We start from the raw sequence: 14,626 nt of genomic DNA, 5'->3' as shown, positions 1-14,626 counted from the left end.
CTGGTTTAAAACTAAATTTTGTCTTTAATTATATTTTAAGTGTATCCTTTGTTTTTCGTAATGATTTTTTTTTCCTTCACAAGACAGCATAAGCTAGGAATTTAGGAATGTTCATATAGAATAGAATGTAAAAACATGTTAATTCTCAACTTGCTTTGTAATTTTATCCCTCAGTACTTCAAATAAAAGGATCTAGTGGTATTGGGCTTCCCTGGCGGTGCAGTGGTTGAGAGTCCGCCTGCCGATGCAGGGGAGATGGGTTTGTGCCCCGGTCCAGGAGGATCCCACATGTGCGGCTGGGCCCGTGAGCCATGGCCGCTGAGCCTGTGTGTCCAGAGCCTGTGCTCCGCAACGGGAGAGGCCACAACAGTGAGAGGCCCGCATAACGCAAAAAAAAAGGGGGGGGGGATCTAGTGGTATTAGTGGTATTAATATGGTACATAATCATATGGTATATGGCCATATACCAGTAATTCAACCCAAAAAAGATCTCATAAAGTGCTTTCTAGTCTCACCATTGAGGATGTGTTGTTGTTGTTTTTTTAATGGGTAATTTTTTTATTTATTGGTACTTAGAAACGAACCAGCCAACTGGTAGTATTATGATGTGGACAAATCAAAACATCTTTCTACAAATACTAGACTGGTGGAAAAAATTAGGGGTTGTAGTAAAATAGCAAAAAGGGGTAGAGGAAATCAGTGAAGCACATTGTAGCTTAACCCTTCACCTTAACAACTGAGGTTCTTAACAAGTAAAGCCTCCCCATCCCAGAAAATGTGAATAATCCTTCATTACACATCTTTGTACTTTTGCTCCCTATTCTTGAGGTTAGGTTCTAGATCCTAAAGATATCCAAAAAATAGTATTATAACCTAGTTATCTATAGCCGCCAGTCATCTTTTATCATGTTGTCCATAGAAGCCAATGCTTCTGAAACCTCTTTGATTAGACACCAATCATACACCCCCAAATTGACACAAAAGGCACAGTGAAAAGCAGCTTATCAAGGCAGAGAGATACGTAATTGTAAAAGAAAAATTCTAGGGAAGTAATACAGTCATGGCTCAAATTGAGATTGAATAATACAGCCATCGTTACAGATCTTCAGGCTGTATGTTCAGAGAGTAATTTGGGGATAAATCCATGATTTGCTGTTGGGAATTGAAATACTTAGCAGTTTGCTGTATTATGTTATAGCTTTCCCCGGCAGTTCCCAAGGTGGCCTCCAAATCACTAACAGGAGAGTTTTGCTGGAACTGGATCTGGGGCTATATGAATTCCTCAACATAGTTGTTGAATTGATTGTTCCAGGTCTGGTTATTCCAGACTTGGGGGCACCAGGTCTGACTGTTCCAGCTCTGGTTGCTCCAGGACTGACTATTCCAGCTCTGGTTGCTCCAAATTGGGTTATTCCAGGTCTGGTTACCCCACATGGGCAGGTTTCCGGAAGAGTTCACCAGGCATCCTTGATGGTAGGAATAGAAGAAGCCCAGGTATTCTGTAGTTGCTGGGCCCTGAGTCACAATGTTGCTATTCCTCAGCCAGTTGTTTTTCTGCCAGCTCTTATATTTCATTCTCTGGTTCTGGAACCAGGTCTTAACCTGTTTGTAGCTAAGGTTCAGGATGTTGGGAAGTCCTTGCATTTGCTGGAGGCTGAGGTATTTCTGCCTCTGAAATCTGTCATTGAGCACACACAGCTGCGTCTGAGAGAACACGGTTCTGGTCTTCTGCTTCTTGACCAGGACCTTCTCTTCCTTCTTCTCTGTGCTCTTGTCTGCAGCCGTGGCCAGTAGTTTTACTCTGGGGCTTGTGGAAGAATCAGGACTGTCCTGAATAAGCAGATCCATGGAGAAGGAAGGAAGAGGAGAGACAGTCTCCATGTCGTGGGTCTCAGCAGATGACATTTGCAAGGACACATAATTTTCTTCAGGCCCATAAATCTCAGGCATTGGTGAAGATTCCCTAGAATTGGATGCTTCGGGGCCACGCAGGCTTTGGGGACAAGCTGGGTCCACACTCATGTTGTTGAATTGAAGGAGAGGGAGAAAACCAAAGAGCTAGATAGACGGTAGGAAAAGTCCAGGCTTAAGAATCTAGGTAGAAGAGCTTAGAGAAAGGTGAAGATCTCCAGGTGTAGAAGTATTAAAAACATGGGATGAAGGGAAGTCACCTGTATGATAACAGAAGCCTACCAGCCCAATGTAGGAAAATGATGAGGGTGTGTTTTGATGTGCTTAAATTTACAAAGTTCTGTTAGGATTTCACATTCAGTATTAACTTGATAACCCCTTACTTATACATTTCCAGCAGTACCATTTCCTTTATATAAAGCATTTCAAACATTTTATCATTCCTGTTTATGTACTCTAAATATCAAAATGAATATTCTTGAAGAAGGAAATGTGATCTTATTAAAGTAGAATCGTAGCTTCATACTGATTCAGTTTAGATACCTGTTTGAAATGTTACTTATTATTTCTGTAATGTCTTTTTTCTTTTAGCTTCATAAATTTGTATGGTCACTTCATTTTAGGACATTTAAGGTCAATGTGCTGATACTTCGGTGATCTTCCCCAAAAATCAATATTTGTAAGAGTAAGAACCTTTGAATAATTTCAAATTAGCTCCTATTCAGGAGAATAAAAAATATATGCAATTTAAATAATTTTATGTACATTGACTGTATATTGGGATTCTGTTCTTTGTTGCTTCTGGCCTTAACAGGAATGTGAGGGAAAGATCAGAAGAAATAAAAGTGCTATGGTTTTGATTAAAAATTGGCAGCAAATAATTTTTGATATATTAAATAACTCATTATAATAGATTCTAATAACTGAATGCCTTTCAGTATTTAAAAATTTGCCACTGGGAGTATATTTTAATTAAATCTATTTCGTGAATAAGATGATGACTTATGTGTTTTAAGAATGTTTATAGAGGGATTTAAATAATTTACATTTCTGAAATGTACTGTTAATTTATTTCAAAATAAAAATTTCGTCTTATGTTAATTGATACTGACTTTGGTAGCAGTGTCATTCTCATTAGAATATTCTACGTTAGTGCTCCTAAATCCTGAATGACTCTTTTATTTCTTTTTGTTAGAGTGAAGCAGGTGTTAAGGAATTCCATATAGTACAAGTATCAAGTAGTAGCAAACACTGGAAATTACAGAAATCTGTAAATCTCTCTGAAAACCAAGGTTTGTGCCTTTTTCCCTCTTCATAATAAATTCTGCTATCTTCCTTGGTTGATTTTATTTTTTTCAGAACAGTACCAGAATGTCATAAGATTATTGGTGCCTTTCTTTTTACTCATTTAAATATCTCTATATACTTTGCTATAATTATATCATATATTACATCATATCAAAGTCCTTTTTTAACATCTTTATTGGAGTATAATTGCTTTACAACGGTGTGTTAGTTTCTGCTGTATAACAAAGTGAATCAGCTATACATATACATATATCACCATATCGCCTCCCTCTTGCGTCTCCCTGCCAACCTCCTTATCCCACCCCTCTAGGTGGTCACAAAGCACCGAGCTGATCTCCCTGTGCTATGCAGCTGCTTCCCACTAGCTATCTGTTTTACATTTGGTAGTGTATATATGTCCATGCCACTCTCTCACTTCATCCCAGCTTACCCTTCCCCATCCCCGTGTCCTCAAGTCCATTATCTATGTCTGCATCTTTAATTCTGTCCTGCCCCTAGGTTCTTCACAACCATTTATTTTATTTTATTTTTTAGATTCCATATATATGTATTAACATATGATATTTGTTTTTCTTTTTCTGATTTACTTCGCTCTGTATGACAGTCGCTAGGTCAATCCACCTCACTACAAATAACTCAATTTCATTTCTCTTTATGGCTGAGTAATATTCCATTGTATATATTGCCACACCTTCCTTATCCATTCATCTGTCAGTGGACACTTAGGTTGATTCCATGTCCTGGCTGTTGTAAATAGAGCTGCAGTGAACATTGTGGTACATGGCTCTTTTTGAATTGTGGTTTTCTCAGGGTATATGCCCAGTAGTGGGATTGCTGGGTCATATGGTAGTTCTATTTTTAGTTTTTTAAGGAAGCTCCATACTGTTCTCCATAGTGGCTGTATCAATTTACATTCCCACCAACAGTGCAAGAGGGTTCCCTTTTCTCCACACCCTCTCCAGCATTTATTGTTTGTAGATATTTTGATGATGGCCATGCTGACTGGTGTGAGGTGATACCTCATTGTAGTTTTGATTTGCATTTCTCTAATGATTAGTGATGTTGAGCATCCTTTCATGTGTTTGTTGGCAATCTGTGTATCTTCTTTGGAGAAATGTCTATTTAGGTCTTCTGGCCATTTTTGGATTGGGTGGTTTCTTTTTTTGATATTGAGCTACATGAGCTGCATGTATATTTTGGAGACTAATCCTTTGTCAGTTGGCTTCGTTTGCAAATATTTTCTCCCATTCTGAAGGTTGTCTTTTCATCTTGTTTATGGTTTCCTTTGCTGTGCAAAAGCTTTTAAGTTTCATTAGGTCCCATTTGTTTATTTTTATTTTTATTTCCATTTCTCTAGGAGGTGGGTCAAAAAGGATCTTGCTGTGATTTATCTCATGGAGTGTTCTGCCTTTGTTTTCCTCTAAGACTTTTATAGTGTCTGGCCTTACATATAGGTCTTTAATCTATTTTCAGTTTATTTTTGTGTATGGTGTTGGGGAGTGCTCTAATTTCATTCTTTTACATGTAGCTGTCCAGTTTTCCCAGCACCATTTATTGAAGAGGCTGTCTTTTCTCCATTGTATATTCTTGCCTCCTTTATCAAAGACAATGTGACCATATGTGCGTGGGTTTATCTCTGGGCTTTCTATCCTGTTCCGTTGATCTATATTTCTGTTTTTGTGCCAGTACCATACTGTCTTGATTACTGTAGCTTTGTAGTATAGTCTGAAGTCCGGGAGCCAGATTCCTCCTGCTCCGTTTTTCTTTCTCAAGATTGCTTCGACTATTGGGGGTCTTTTGTGTTTCCATACAAATTGCGAAACTTTTTGTTCTAGTTCTGTAAAAAATGCCATTGGTAGTTTGATAGGGATTGCATTGAATCTGTAGATTGCTTTGGGTAGTATAGTCATTTTCACAATGTTGATTCTTCCAATCCAAGAACATGGTATATCTCTCCATCTGTTTGTATCATCTTTAATTTCTTTCATCAGTGTCTTACAGTTTTCTGCATACAGGTCTTTTGTCTCCTTAGGTAGATTTATTCCAAGGTATTTTATTCTTTTTGTTGCAATGGTAAATGGGAGTGTTTCCTAATTTCTCTTTCAGATTTTTCATCATTAGTGTATAGGAATGCAAGAGATTTCTGTGCATTAATTTTGTATCCTGCTACTTTACCAAGTTCATTGATTAGCTCTAGTAGTTTTCTGGTAGTATCTTTAGGATCCTGTATGTATAGTATTGTGTCATCTTCAAACAGTGACAGTTTTACTTCTTTTCCAATTTGGATTCCTTTTATTTCTTTTTCTTCTCTGATTGCTACGGCTAAAACTTCCAAAACTATGTTGAATAATAGTGGTGAGGGTGGGCAACCTTGTCTTGTTCCTGATCTTAGTGGAAATGGTTTCACTTTTTCAGCATTGAGAACGATGTTGGCTGTGGGCTTGTCATATATGGCCTTTATTATGTTGAAGTAAGTTCCCTCTACGCCTACTTTCTGGAGGGTTTTTATCATAAATGGATGTTGAATTTTGTCAGAAGCTTGTTTTGCATCTGTTGAAATGATCATGTTTTCCTTCCTTCAGTCTGTTAATATGGTTTATCACATTGATTGATTAGTGTATATTGAAGAATCCTTGCATTCCTGAGATAAACCCCACTTGATCATGGTGTATGATGTTTTTAATGTGCTGTTGGATTCTGTTTGCTAGTATTTTGGTTGAGGATTTTTGCATCTATGTTCATCAGTGATATTGGCCTCTAGTGTTCTTTTTTTGTGACATCCTTGTCTGGTTTTGGTATCAGAGTGATGGTGGACTTGTAGAATGAGTTTGGGAGTGTTCCTCCCTCTGCTATAGTTTGGAAGAGTTTGAGAAGGATAGGTTTTAGCTCTTCTCTAAATGTTTGATAGAATTTACCTGTGAAGCCATCTGGTCCTGGGCTTTTGTTTGTTGGAAGATTTTAAATCACAGTTTCAATTTCAGTGCTTGTGATTGGCCTGTTTATATTTTTTATTTCTTCCTGGTTCAGTCTCGGAAGATTGTGCTTTTCTAAGAAGTTGTCCATTTCTTCCAGGTTGTCCATATTTTTGGCATAGAGTTGCTTGTAGTAATCTCTCATGATCCTTTGTATTTCTGCAGTGTCAGTTGTTACTTCTCCTTTTTTATTTCTAATTCTTTTTTCTTGATGAGTCTGGCTAATGGTTTATCAATTTTGTTTATCTTCTCAAAGAACCAGCTTTTAGTTTTATTGATCTTTGCTATTGTTTCCTTCATTTCTTTTTCATTTATTTCTGATCTGAGCTTAATGATTTCCTTCCTTCTGCTAAGTTTGGGGTTTTTTTGTTCTTCTTTCTGTAATTGCTTTAGGTATAAGGTTAAGTTATTTATTTGAGGTGTTTCTGGAGGTAGGCTTGTATTGCTATAAACTTCCCTCTTAGAACTGCTTTTGCTGCATCCCATAGGTTTTGGGTCATCATGTTTTCATTGTCATTTGTTTCTAGGTATTTTTTTTTTTTTTTGCTGTACGCGGGCCTCTCACTGTTGTGGCCTCTCCCGCTGCGGAGCACAGGCTCCGGACGCGCAGGCTCAGCGTCCATGGCTCACGGGCCCAGCCGCTCCACGGCATGTGGGATCCTCCCAGACCGGGGCACGAACCCATGTCCCCTGCATCGGCAGGCGGACTCTCAACCACTGCGCCACCAGGGAAGCCCTGTTTCTAGGTATTTTTTGATATCCAATTTGATTTCTTCAGTGTTCCCTTGGTTGTTTAATAGTGTATTGTTTACCCTCTATGTGTTTGTATTTTTTCCAGATTTTTTTTCCTGTAATTGATATCTGGTCTCATAGTGTTGTGGTTGGAAAAGATACTGGATACAATTTCAGTTTTCTTAAATTTACCAAGGCTTGATTTGTGACCCAAAGTATGATCTATCCTGGAGAATATTCCATGAGCACTTGAGAGGAATGTGTAATCTGCTGTTTTTGGATGGAATGTCCTATAAATGTCAATTAAGTCCATCTTGTTTAATGTATCATTTAAAGCTTTTGCCTCCTTATTTATTTTCATTTTGGATGATCTGTCCATTGGTGAAAGAAGGGTTTTAAAGTCCCCTACTATGATTGTTTTACTGTGAAATTCCCCTTTTATGGCTGTTAGCATTTGCCTTATGTATTGAGGTGCTCCTATGTTGGGTGCATAAATATTTACAATTGTTATATCTTCTTCTTGGATTGATCCGTTGATCATTATGTAGTGTCCTTCTTTGTCTCTTGTAATAGTCTTTATTTTAAAGTCTATTTTGTCTCATACGAGAATTGCTACTCCAGCTTTCTTTTGATTTCCATTTACATGGAACTTCTTTTTCCATCCCCTCACTTTCAGTCTGTATGTGTCCCTGGGTCTGTAGTGTGTCTCTTGTAGACACCATATGTATGGGTCTTGTTTTTTATCCATTCAGCCAGTCTTTGTCTTTTGGTTGGAGCATTTAATCCATCTACATATAGGGTAGTTATCGATATGTATGTTCCTTTTACCATTTTCTTAAGTGTTTTGCGTTTGTTTGTCTTTTCCTTCTCTGTGTTTCCTGCCTAGAGAAGTTCCTTTAGCATCTGTTGTAAAGCTGGTTTGGTGGTGCTGAATTCTCTTAGCTTTTGCTTATCTGTAAAGGTTTTAATTTCTCCATCGAATCTGAATGAGATCCTTGCTGGGTAGAGTAATCTTTGTTGTAAGTTTTTCCCTTTCATCACTTTAAATATGTCCTGCTACTCCCTTCTGGCTTGTAGAGTTTCTGCTGGAAGATCAGCTGTTAACCTTATGGGGATTCCCTTGTATGTTAATTGTTGCTTTTCCCTTGCTGCTTTGAATATTTTTTCTTTGTATTTAACTTTTGAGAGTTTGATTAATATGTGTCTCGGCATGTTTCTCCTTGGATTTATCCTGTGTGGGACTCTCTGCGTTTCCTGGACTTGATTGACTGTTTTCTTCCCCATATTAGGGAAGTTTTCAACTGTAATCTCATCAAATATTTTCTCAGTCCCTTTTTTATTCTCCTCTTCTTCTGGGACCCCTATAATTTGAATGTTGGTGCGTTTAATGTTGTCCCAGAGGTCTCTGAGATTGTCCTTAATTCTTTTCATTCGTTTTTTCTGTATTCTGGTCTGCGGTTGTTATTTCCACTATTTTATTTTCCAGGTCACTTCTCTGTTCTTCTGCCTATGTTATTCTGCTGTTGATTCTTTCTAGAGAATTTTTTATTTCATGTATTGTATTGCTCATCACTGTTTGTTTGCTCTTTAGTTCTTCTAGGTCCTTGTTAAACGTTTCTTGTATTTTCCCCATTCTATTTCCAAGATTTTGAATCATCTTTACTTTGATTATTCTGAATTCTTTTTCAGGTAGACTGCCTATTTCCTCTTCATTTGTTTGGTCTGTGGGTTGTTACCTTGCTTCTTCATCTTCTGTGTATTTCTCTGTCTTCTCATTTTGCTTAACTTACTGTGTCTGGGGTATACGTTTTGCAGGCTGAAGGTTCGTAGTTCCCGTTGTTTTTGGTGTCTGCTCCCAGTGGGTAAGGTTCGTTCAGTGGGTTGTGCAGGCTTCCTGGTAGAGGGGACTGGTACCTGTGTTCTTGTGGATGAGGCTGGATGTTGTCTTTCTGGTGGGCAGGATCATGTCTGGTGGTGTGTTTTGGGGTGTCGGTGAACTTACTATGATTTTAGGCAGCCTCTCTGCTGATGGGTGGATTTGTGTTCCTGTCTTGCTAGTTGTTTGGCATTCAGTGTCCAACACTGTAGCTTGCTGGTCGTTGAGTGGAGCTGGGTCTTAGCGTTGAGATGGAGATCTACGCGAGAGCTTTCGTCGTTTGATATTATGTGGGGCCAGGAGGTCTCTGGTGGACCAGTTTCCTGAACTTGGCTCTCCCACCTCAGAGACACAGCCCTGACGCCTGGCTGGAGCACCAAGAGCCTTTCATCCACACGGCTCAGAAGAAAAGGGAGAGAAAGAAAAGAAAGAAAGAGAAAAAATGAATCAATAAAATAGTTATTAACATAGAAAAAAAATTATTAAAAATAAAAAGCGAGAAAGTAATTAAAAAGAGAGAGAAAGAAAGAAGAGAGCATCCAAACAAAAAAGCAAATCCCCCATTGATAAGAAGTGCTAAAAAGTATACCCCCCAAAAAAAAGGACAATCAGAACCCTGGGACAAATGGCAAAAGCAAAGCTATATAGACAAAATCACACAAAGAAGCATACACATAACACACACAAAAAGAGAAAAAGGAAAAAAAAAACATATATATATATATATATATATATATACAATAAAAAAAGGAAGAGAGCAACCAAATCAACCAATGATAATAAGCTCTAAAAAATAAACTACGATAAACATAAAACCAGAAACAAATTAGACACAGAAAGCAAACACAGTTGCTCCCAAAGTCCATCGCCACAATTTTGGGATGATTCGTTGTCTATTCAGGTATTCCACAGATGCAGGGTACATCAAGTTGATTGTGGAGATTTAATCCTCTGCTCCTGAGGCTGCTGGGAGAGATTTCCCTTTCTCTTCTTTGTTCGCACATGTCCTGGGGTTCAGCTTTGGATTTGGCTCCACCTGTGTGTGTACGTCGCCTGAGGGCGTCTGTTTGCCAGACAGGATGGGGTTAAAGTAGCAGCTGATTAGGGGGCTCTGACTCACTCAGGCCGGGGAGAGAGAGGGGTATGGAATGTGGGGCGAGCCTGCAGCGGCAGAGGATGGCATGACGTGCAACAGCCTGAGGCACACCATGTGTTCTCCCAGGGAAGTTGTCCCTGGATCATGGGACCCTGGCAGTGGCGAGCTGCACAGGCTTCTAGCAGGGGTGGTGTGGATAGTGACCTGTGCTTGCACACAGGCTTCTTGGTGGCTGCAGTAGCAGCCTTAGCATTTTATGCCCCTCTCAGGGGTCTGCACTGATAGCCACGGCTTGCGCCCGTCTTCGGAGCTTGTTTAGGTGGTTGATGACTTTCTTATAATTAACTTTTGTAAGCATTAAATTGTGCTTTCACTACTTTACATGACGGTAAGTGAAATTACTGTGTTAATCGATTCTTTCCCATCTTTTTATTCCACATCTTTTCTATTTGTATATTTTTTTCTTTTTTAAAAAATTCAATTGTAAAATCAGTGCCTGAATACATGGTCACTGTCAAAATTTCAAACAGTACAGAAACATACAGACTAGAATTGAAAGTTTCTCTTTGTTTCCTTTACTATTGGAAAACTGGTTTTTCTGTGTGTAACCAAACTTGTGTGTTGACTGGCTTTTCTGTGTATTTGCGTACCCATATAACTTTAAATAAAAGAATATGCACACCTGCGATATATACTGTCAAATTGTTTTCCAAAATATTTCCATCATTTTATCATCCTGCTAGTTTGAAAGTGCTTAGTGCTTGTAGGAGTAGATTGAAGTTGGCAAAATATTTACTGTTTCTGGAAAGAATTGTACAGTGTATTTTAAAAGATTTAAAAAAATGTTTAAACCCTTACCTAGCCTCATAGTAATTCTTATTTTTGGAATTTATACAGAGGAATTAATTCAAAATATAAGAAGATCCATATATTCAGAGCAGTTTATTGTAAGATTATGTTTAATAGGGAAAAATCAAATGGAGCTTTAATGTGAATTAAGCTACAACTCAGATTATTTTGTGGTCATTAAAATATATAAGCTTTTAAAATGTGTCACAATAGTGGGAAAATGCATCATAGCAAAGTATGTGCATATAGTAATATTGGTATAAATCATCCATATGAAAAAAATATTGATAGGAAATGCAGAAATGATAGAGTGGTGGAATTGTGGACTCCCTGGCTCCCAAGTTCTAATTTTTCAAATTTTCTATTTATCTATAATGTCACACATATCTGAATATATATGTGCATATGAACATGCATTTCAAGAAAATTTAATCTTATCTTTTTAAAGAGCTGAATGAGATTTGCTTTATTGAGAGGAAAGCAAAGATGCTTTTCATTAAACACATTTATAATTATGAAATATTTTCCAGTTTGACTCAAGAAGTCTGAGTAATGAATTAGGTTTTACCATGTTATAAACTGAGAAAGATATTTGAAATTTTCTCTTTTCTCTTCCTAGATGCCAGACTTGCAAATAGGGAGAAGGGAAAGTTTTGCTTCAAGGCAATACGATGTAAGGAGGAAGAAGGTAAATTCATTTTACTGTCGCACTTTCTTAAATGGTTATTTTATATTTCATGCCAATGATATGATTAGTTTGTTCTCCCCTGTTTTTTAGTTGCTACACAGTCCTCAGAAAAATACACCTTTGCAGATATCATCTTTGGAAATGAACAGGTATGTGAATAAGCACAATAACGTTTGATATTAAAAGTCGCAGTCTGGAGTATCTTGACTGTTTTGGTAAAACTATTGCTTTAGTAATCCCCAAATTCTTTGGTGGATGAACATGTCAGCTTTGTTGGGTTTTGCAACTTGTCTTCATGCCCCAAAGCAAACAAAAATGCTATATGGAATATAGCATTTTAATTAGTTATTTAAATTTAACTTTCTTTTAGAGTGTAAGATACTCATGAAATAAGTTTAGTCCTTGGGATTAAAGAAAAAAACAGGATTATATGAAGGAGCCTGTTTATTTGGGAACGTGGTCACAGTGGAACATACAGATGATAACCCTCTGGATTTGGGAATATCATATGGTTCTGTTACCCAAATAATAAGCTGTTTTGTAATTTTAAATGTATTATTGACTAGGGCACTGATACTCCCAATAATTATATGTTAGAACCACCTTGAGAGTGGTTTTCAAACTTTGAAATAATGTCATGTGAGTCACCTGGGGATCTTGTTAAAATGCAGATTCTCAGTCAGTGGGACTGGATGAGACCTGGGGTTCTGAATTGCTAAAGCTCTGAGGTGATCTTGAGGTTATCAGTCTGCACCCTCTATTTTTTTTTAATTAACTTATTTTATTTTTGGCTGCGTTGGGTCTTTGTTACTGCCCATGGGCTTTCTCTAGTTGCGGCGAGTGGGGGCTACTCTTCGTTGTGGTGCATGGGGCTTCTCATTGCAGTGGCTTCTCTTGTTGCGGAGCATGGGCTCTAGGTGCGTGGGCTCTAGAGCGCAGGCTCAGTAGTTGTGGCGCGTAGGCTTAGTTGCTCCGCAGCAGGTGGGATCTTCCTGGACCAGGGCTCCAACCCATATCCCTTACATTGGCAGGCGGATTCTTAACCACTGACCCACCAGGGAAGCCCTGCACACTCTATTTTTTATCTAGAGAATTTTTATAAAAATGAAAACTTTGCCGTCCCACCTCTAAAGCTCCGGCTCATACTTTGGGTAGAGTTTGGGAATACACATTTTCATCCAGCTCTGCAGATACTCTGAAGAGGTGATTTGGGGACCTGCTTTGAAAAATACGGACCAAATTCCCTGTCGTTTTGTGCTGTTACTAGTAGTATTTCTTTGTGTTCTTCTCCTTGATAATTCCAAACATACTTAGACTTTTGTATTGTGCTTATCATTTGCCTTCATCTGACCCACTCTTTGTACTATCTTTTGGCCATTTGAGGAAGCAGCTATTTAGAAATATCCCAGAGCACCAAAAGTCCAGTAATTCCAGAATGAGTATGACTTTTGGACACTGTGCTTCCTTGCTTCCTGAATGGTTGAATTTTAGCTTTTAGGACTTCAGTTGTTTGTTTTGTTCGTGTCTTTTTAAAAACATTCCCTAGAAACATCATCAGGACCCTTAAATTATATTAAGGTTGTAATTTTTATTGTATTTATTGTTAATAATTTTGTATAGGAGCACTGTGGATGGCATAAACAAAGACATTTTCCCTTTTGATGAATCTGAGTAAATAGAACTTACTAGGCACTACACGTTGATGAGATAACTATGTGGACAATGGTTTACCAGAAGAAGTTCATGTCTAAGGGGGAAAATATATGTATTTATTAATATTTAATAATTAACTTGAAGCTTAACAGCTATATAATATAGTTTATAATGCAGGAAATTGTTAAATGTAGAGATTTTACTATGAAATACAGTAGTCATTAATTAAGGGAAATTCTGTAGTTCTGAGTCTGTTTAAAAATCTTTTCTCTTGTTCTCTCCCTTCAAGTATAAAAGCCAGGTTAATGCCAGTGGCTTCATTCGTTGTGTTTCATTGGATATCACTTAGTCTTCCAAGTATTTGAATGGGAAATATTTGTTAGTTTTAATAGTTAAAAAAATCATAATTTGCTTTTAACAATTTACTTTTAAAAAAATTGAAGTATAGTTAATTTACGATGTTGTATTGGTTTCAAGTGTACAGTAAAATGATTCAGTTATACATATATATGTTGTTTGCCAGATTCTCAACAATTCACTTTTTATTCATTTTCTTAGAGATACCCATTTGCCCTCCCTGGATACTTAGAAGGTTAAAGCCAGTGTCATGGAAGTGTAGATTTATGAATTTGAGCTTCGAACTTTAAGATTCAGGGTAATTTGTGCCAAATATTTTAGGTATTCAAGTCTTAGGGTGGCCTCCTTGTATTCAACCAAATTGATAAGAAATTACTGAATAAGCCTTTTGGGTATATGTAAGTTGTAGAAATATAAATTTTGGCAGGGTATATCTAATTGAAAACACATACAGACAAACGATTTTCTTTTAACAGATAATAAGTTCAGCAAGCCCATGTGCAGACTTCTTTTATCGAAGTTTAGCCTCTGAATTGAAGAAGCCACAAGCCCAGTCTTCTCTGCATACAGAAAAACAGTCAACAGAGGACACTATGAGATTAATTCAGAAGTGCAATGAGGTGGATTTGAATATTGTTGTATTGTGGAAGGTATGTGTTGTTAAATTATTTCAGCAAGCCTCACTTATACTTGATTCTTAAGGTGAAGAGTAAATGTAAGCTGCTCTTTATATTTTCTCTGCTTAAAATTTCCAATTTGAATATTGAAGTAGTTTTATAAGTTTTTCAACAGTTCCGAAATAACTTTTTTTTTTTGCCTAAAGGGAAGAATTCATTCAAATTAGGTGACTTTATTCTGTGTTACTTATTACTTGTAAGGGGTACTGAGAATATTGTAGACATGATAAGCTCCATGAAAGCAAAAATGCTGTTATTAAACTCTTTATTGTGAGCATTTTCAAACTCTGATAAAGGAAAAATAGCACTATGAGCCTCTAAGTCCCCATTACTTAGGCTCCAACAGCCACTAATTTGCTGCTGTTCATTTTCACCTATTCCTTACTTTGTTTTCTTTTCTTTTTACCTTCCTTTATTTTTTAGCTGTAGTATATGTTTTTTAATGACATATTTCATCTGCTTTTATGTGTACTTCTAGCAGATGAGGACTTTCTCGTTTAATATAAC

The 14,626-nt window shown here is 37.4% G+C and overlaps 2 protein-coding genes across 4 annotated transcripts in view; one reads left to right on the top strand and one right to left on the bottom strand.

Moving 5' to 3' along the window:
• The window catches only part of TRAPPC8 (trafficking protein particle complex subunit 8), a 92,745-nt gene that overhangs the window by 64,425 nt on the left and 13,694 nt on the right, over positions 1 to 14,626 (top strand). For all 3 annotated transcript variants that reach the window (XM_082641432.1, XM_082641431.1, XM_082641430.1), the window contains 4 exons: positions 3,107 to 3,203; positions 11,364 to 11,432; positions 11,523 to 11,581; positions 13,919 to 14,092. In XM_082641432.1, coding sequence (XP_082497558.1) covers positions 3,107 to 3,203; positions 11,364 to 11,432; positions 11,523 to 11,581; positions 13,919 to 14,092 — 399 coding nt within the window. The remainder of the gene's footprint in view (positions 1 to 3,106; positions 3,204 to 11,363; positions 11,433 to 11,522; positions 11,582 to 13,918; positions 14,093 to 14,626) is intronic.
• Positions 3 to 3,084, bottom strand: LOC309815028 (homeobox protein NANOG-like). Its single transcript, XM_082641433.1, has one exon. The coding sequence runs from the start codon at positions 2,020 to 2,022 to the stop codon at positions 1,270 to 1,272; it is 753 nt and encodes a 250-aa protein (XP_082497559.1). The 5' UTR covers positions 2,023 to 3,084; the 3' UTR covers positions 3 to 1,269.

The sequence above is a fragment of the Mesoplodon mirus genome (assembly GCF_964341445.2).
Source record: "Mesoplodon mirus genome assembly, chromosome: 13".
NCBI classification, from domain to species: domain Eukaryota; kingdom Metazoa; phylum Chordata; class Mammalia; order Artiodactyla; family Ziphiidae; genus Mesoplodon; species Mesoplodon mirus.
The sequence above is the reverse complement of the archived record's forward strand: the minus strand, read 5'-3'. Positions and strand labels throughout refer to the sequence as shown.

Excerpts from the sequence above, each read along its gene's own strand:
- LOC309815028 (XM_082641433.1), bottom strand. The coding sequence starts at position 2,022 with ATGAGTGTGGACCCAGCTTGTCCCCAAAGCCTGCGTGGCCCCGAAGCA.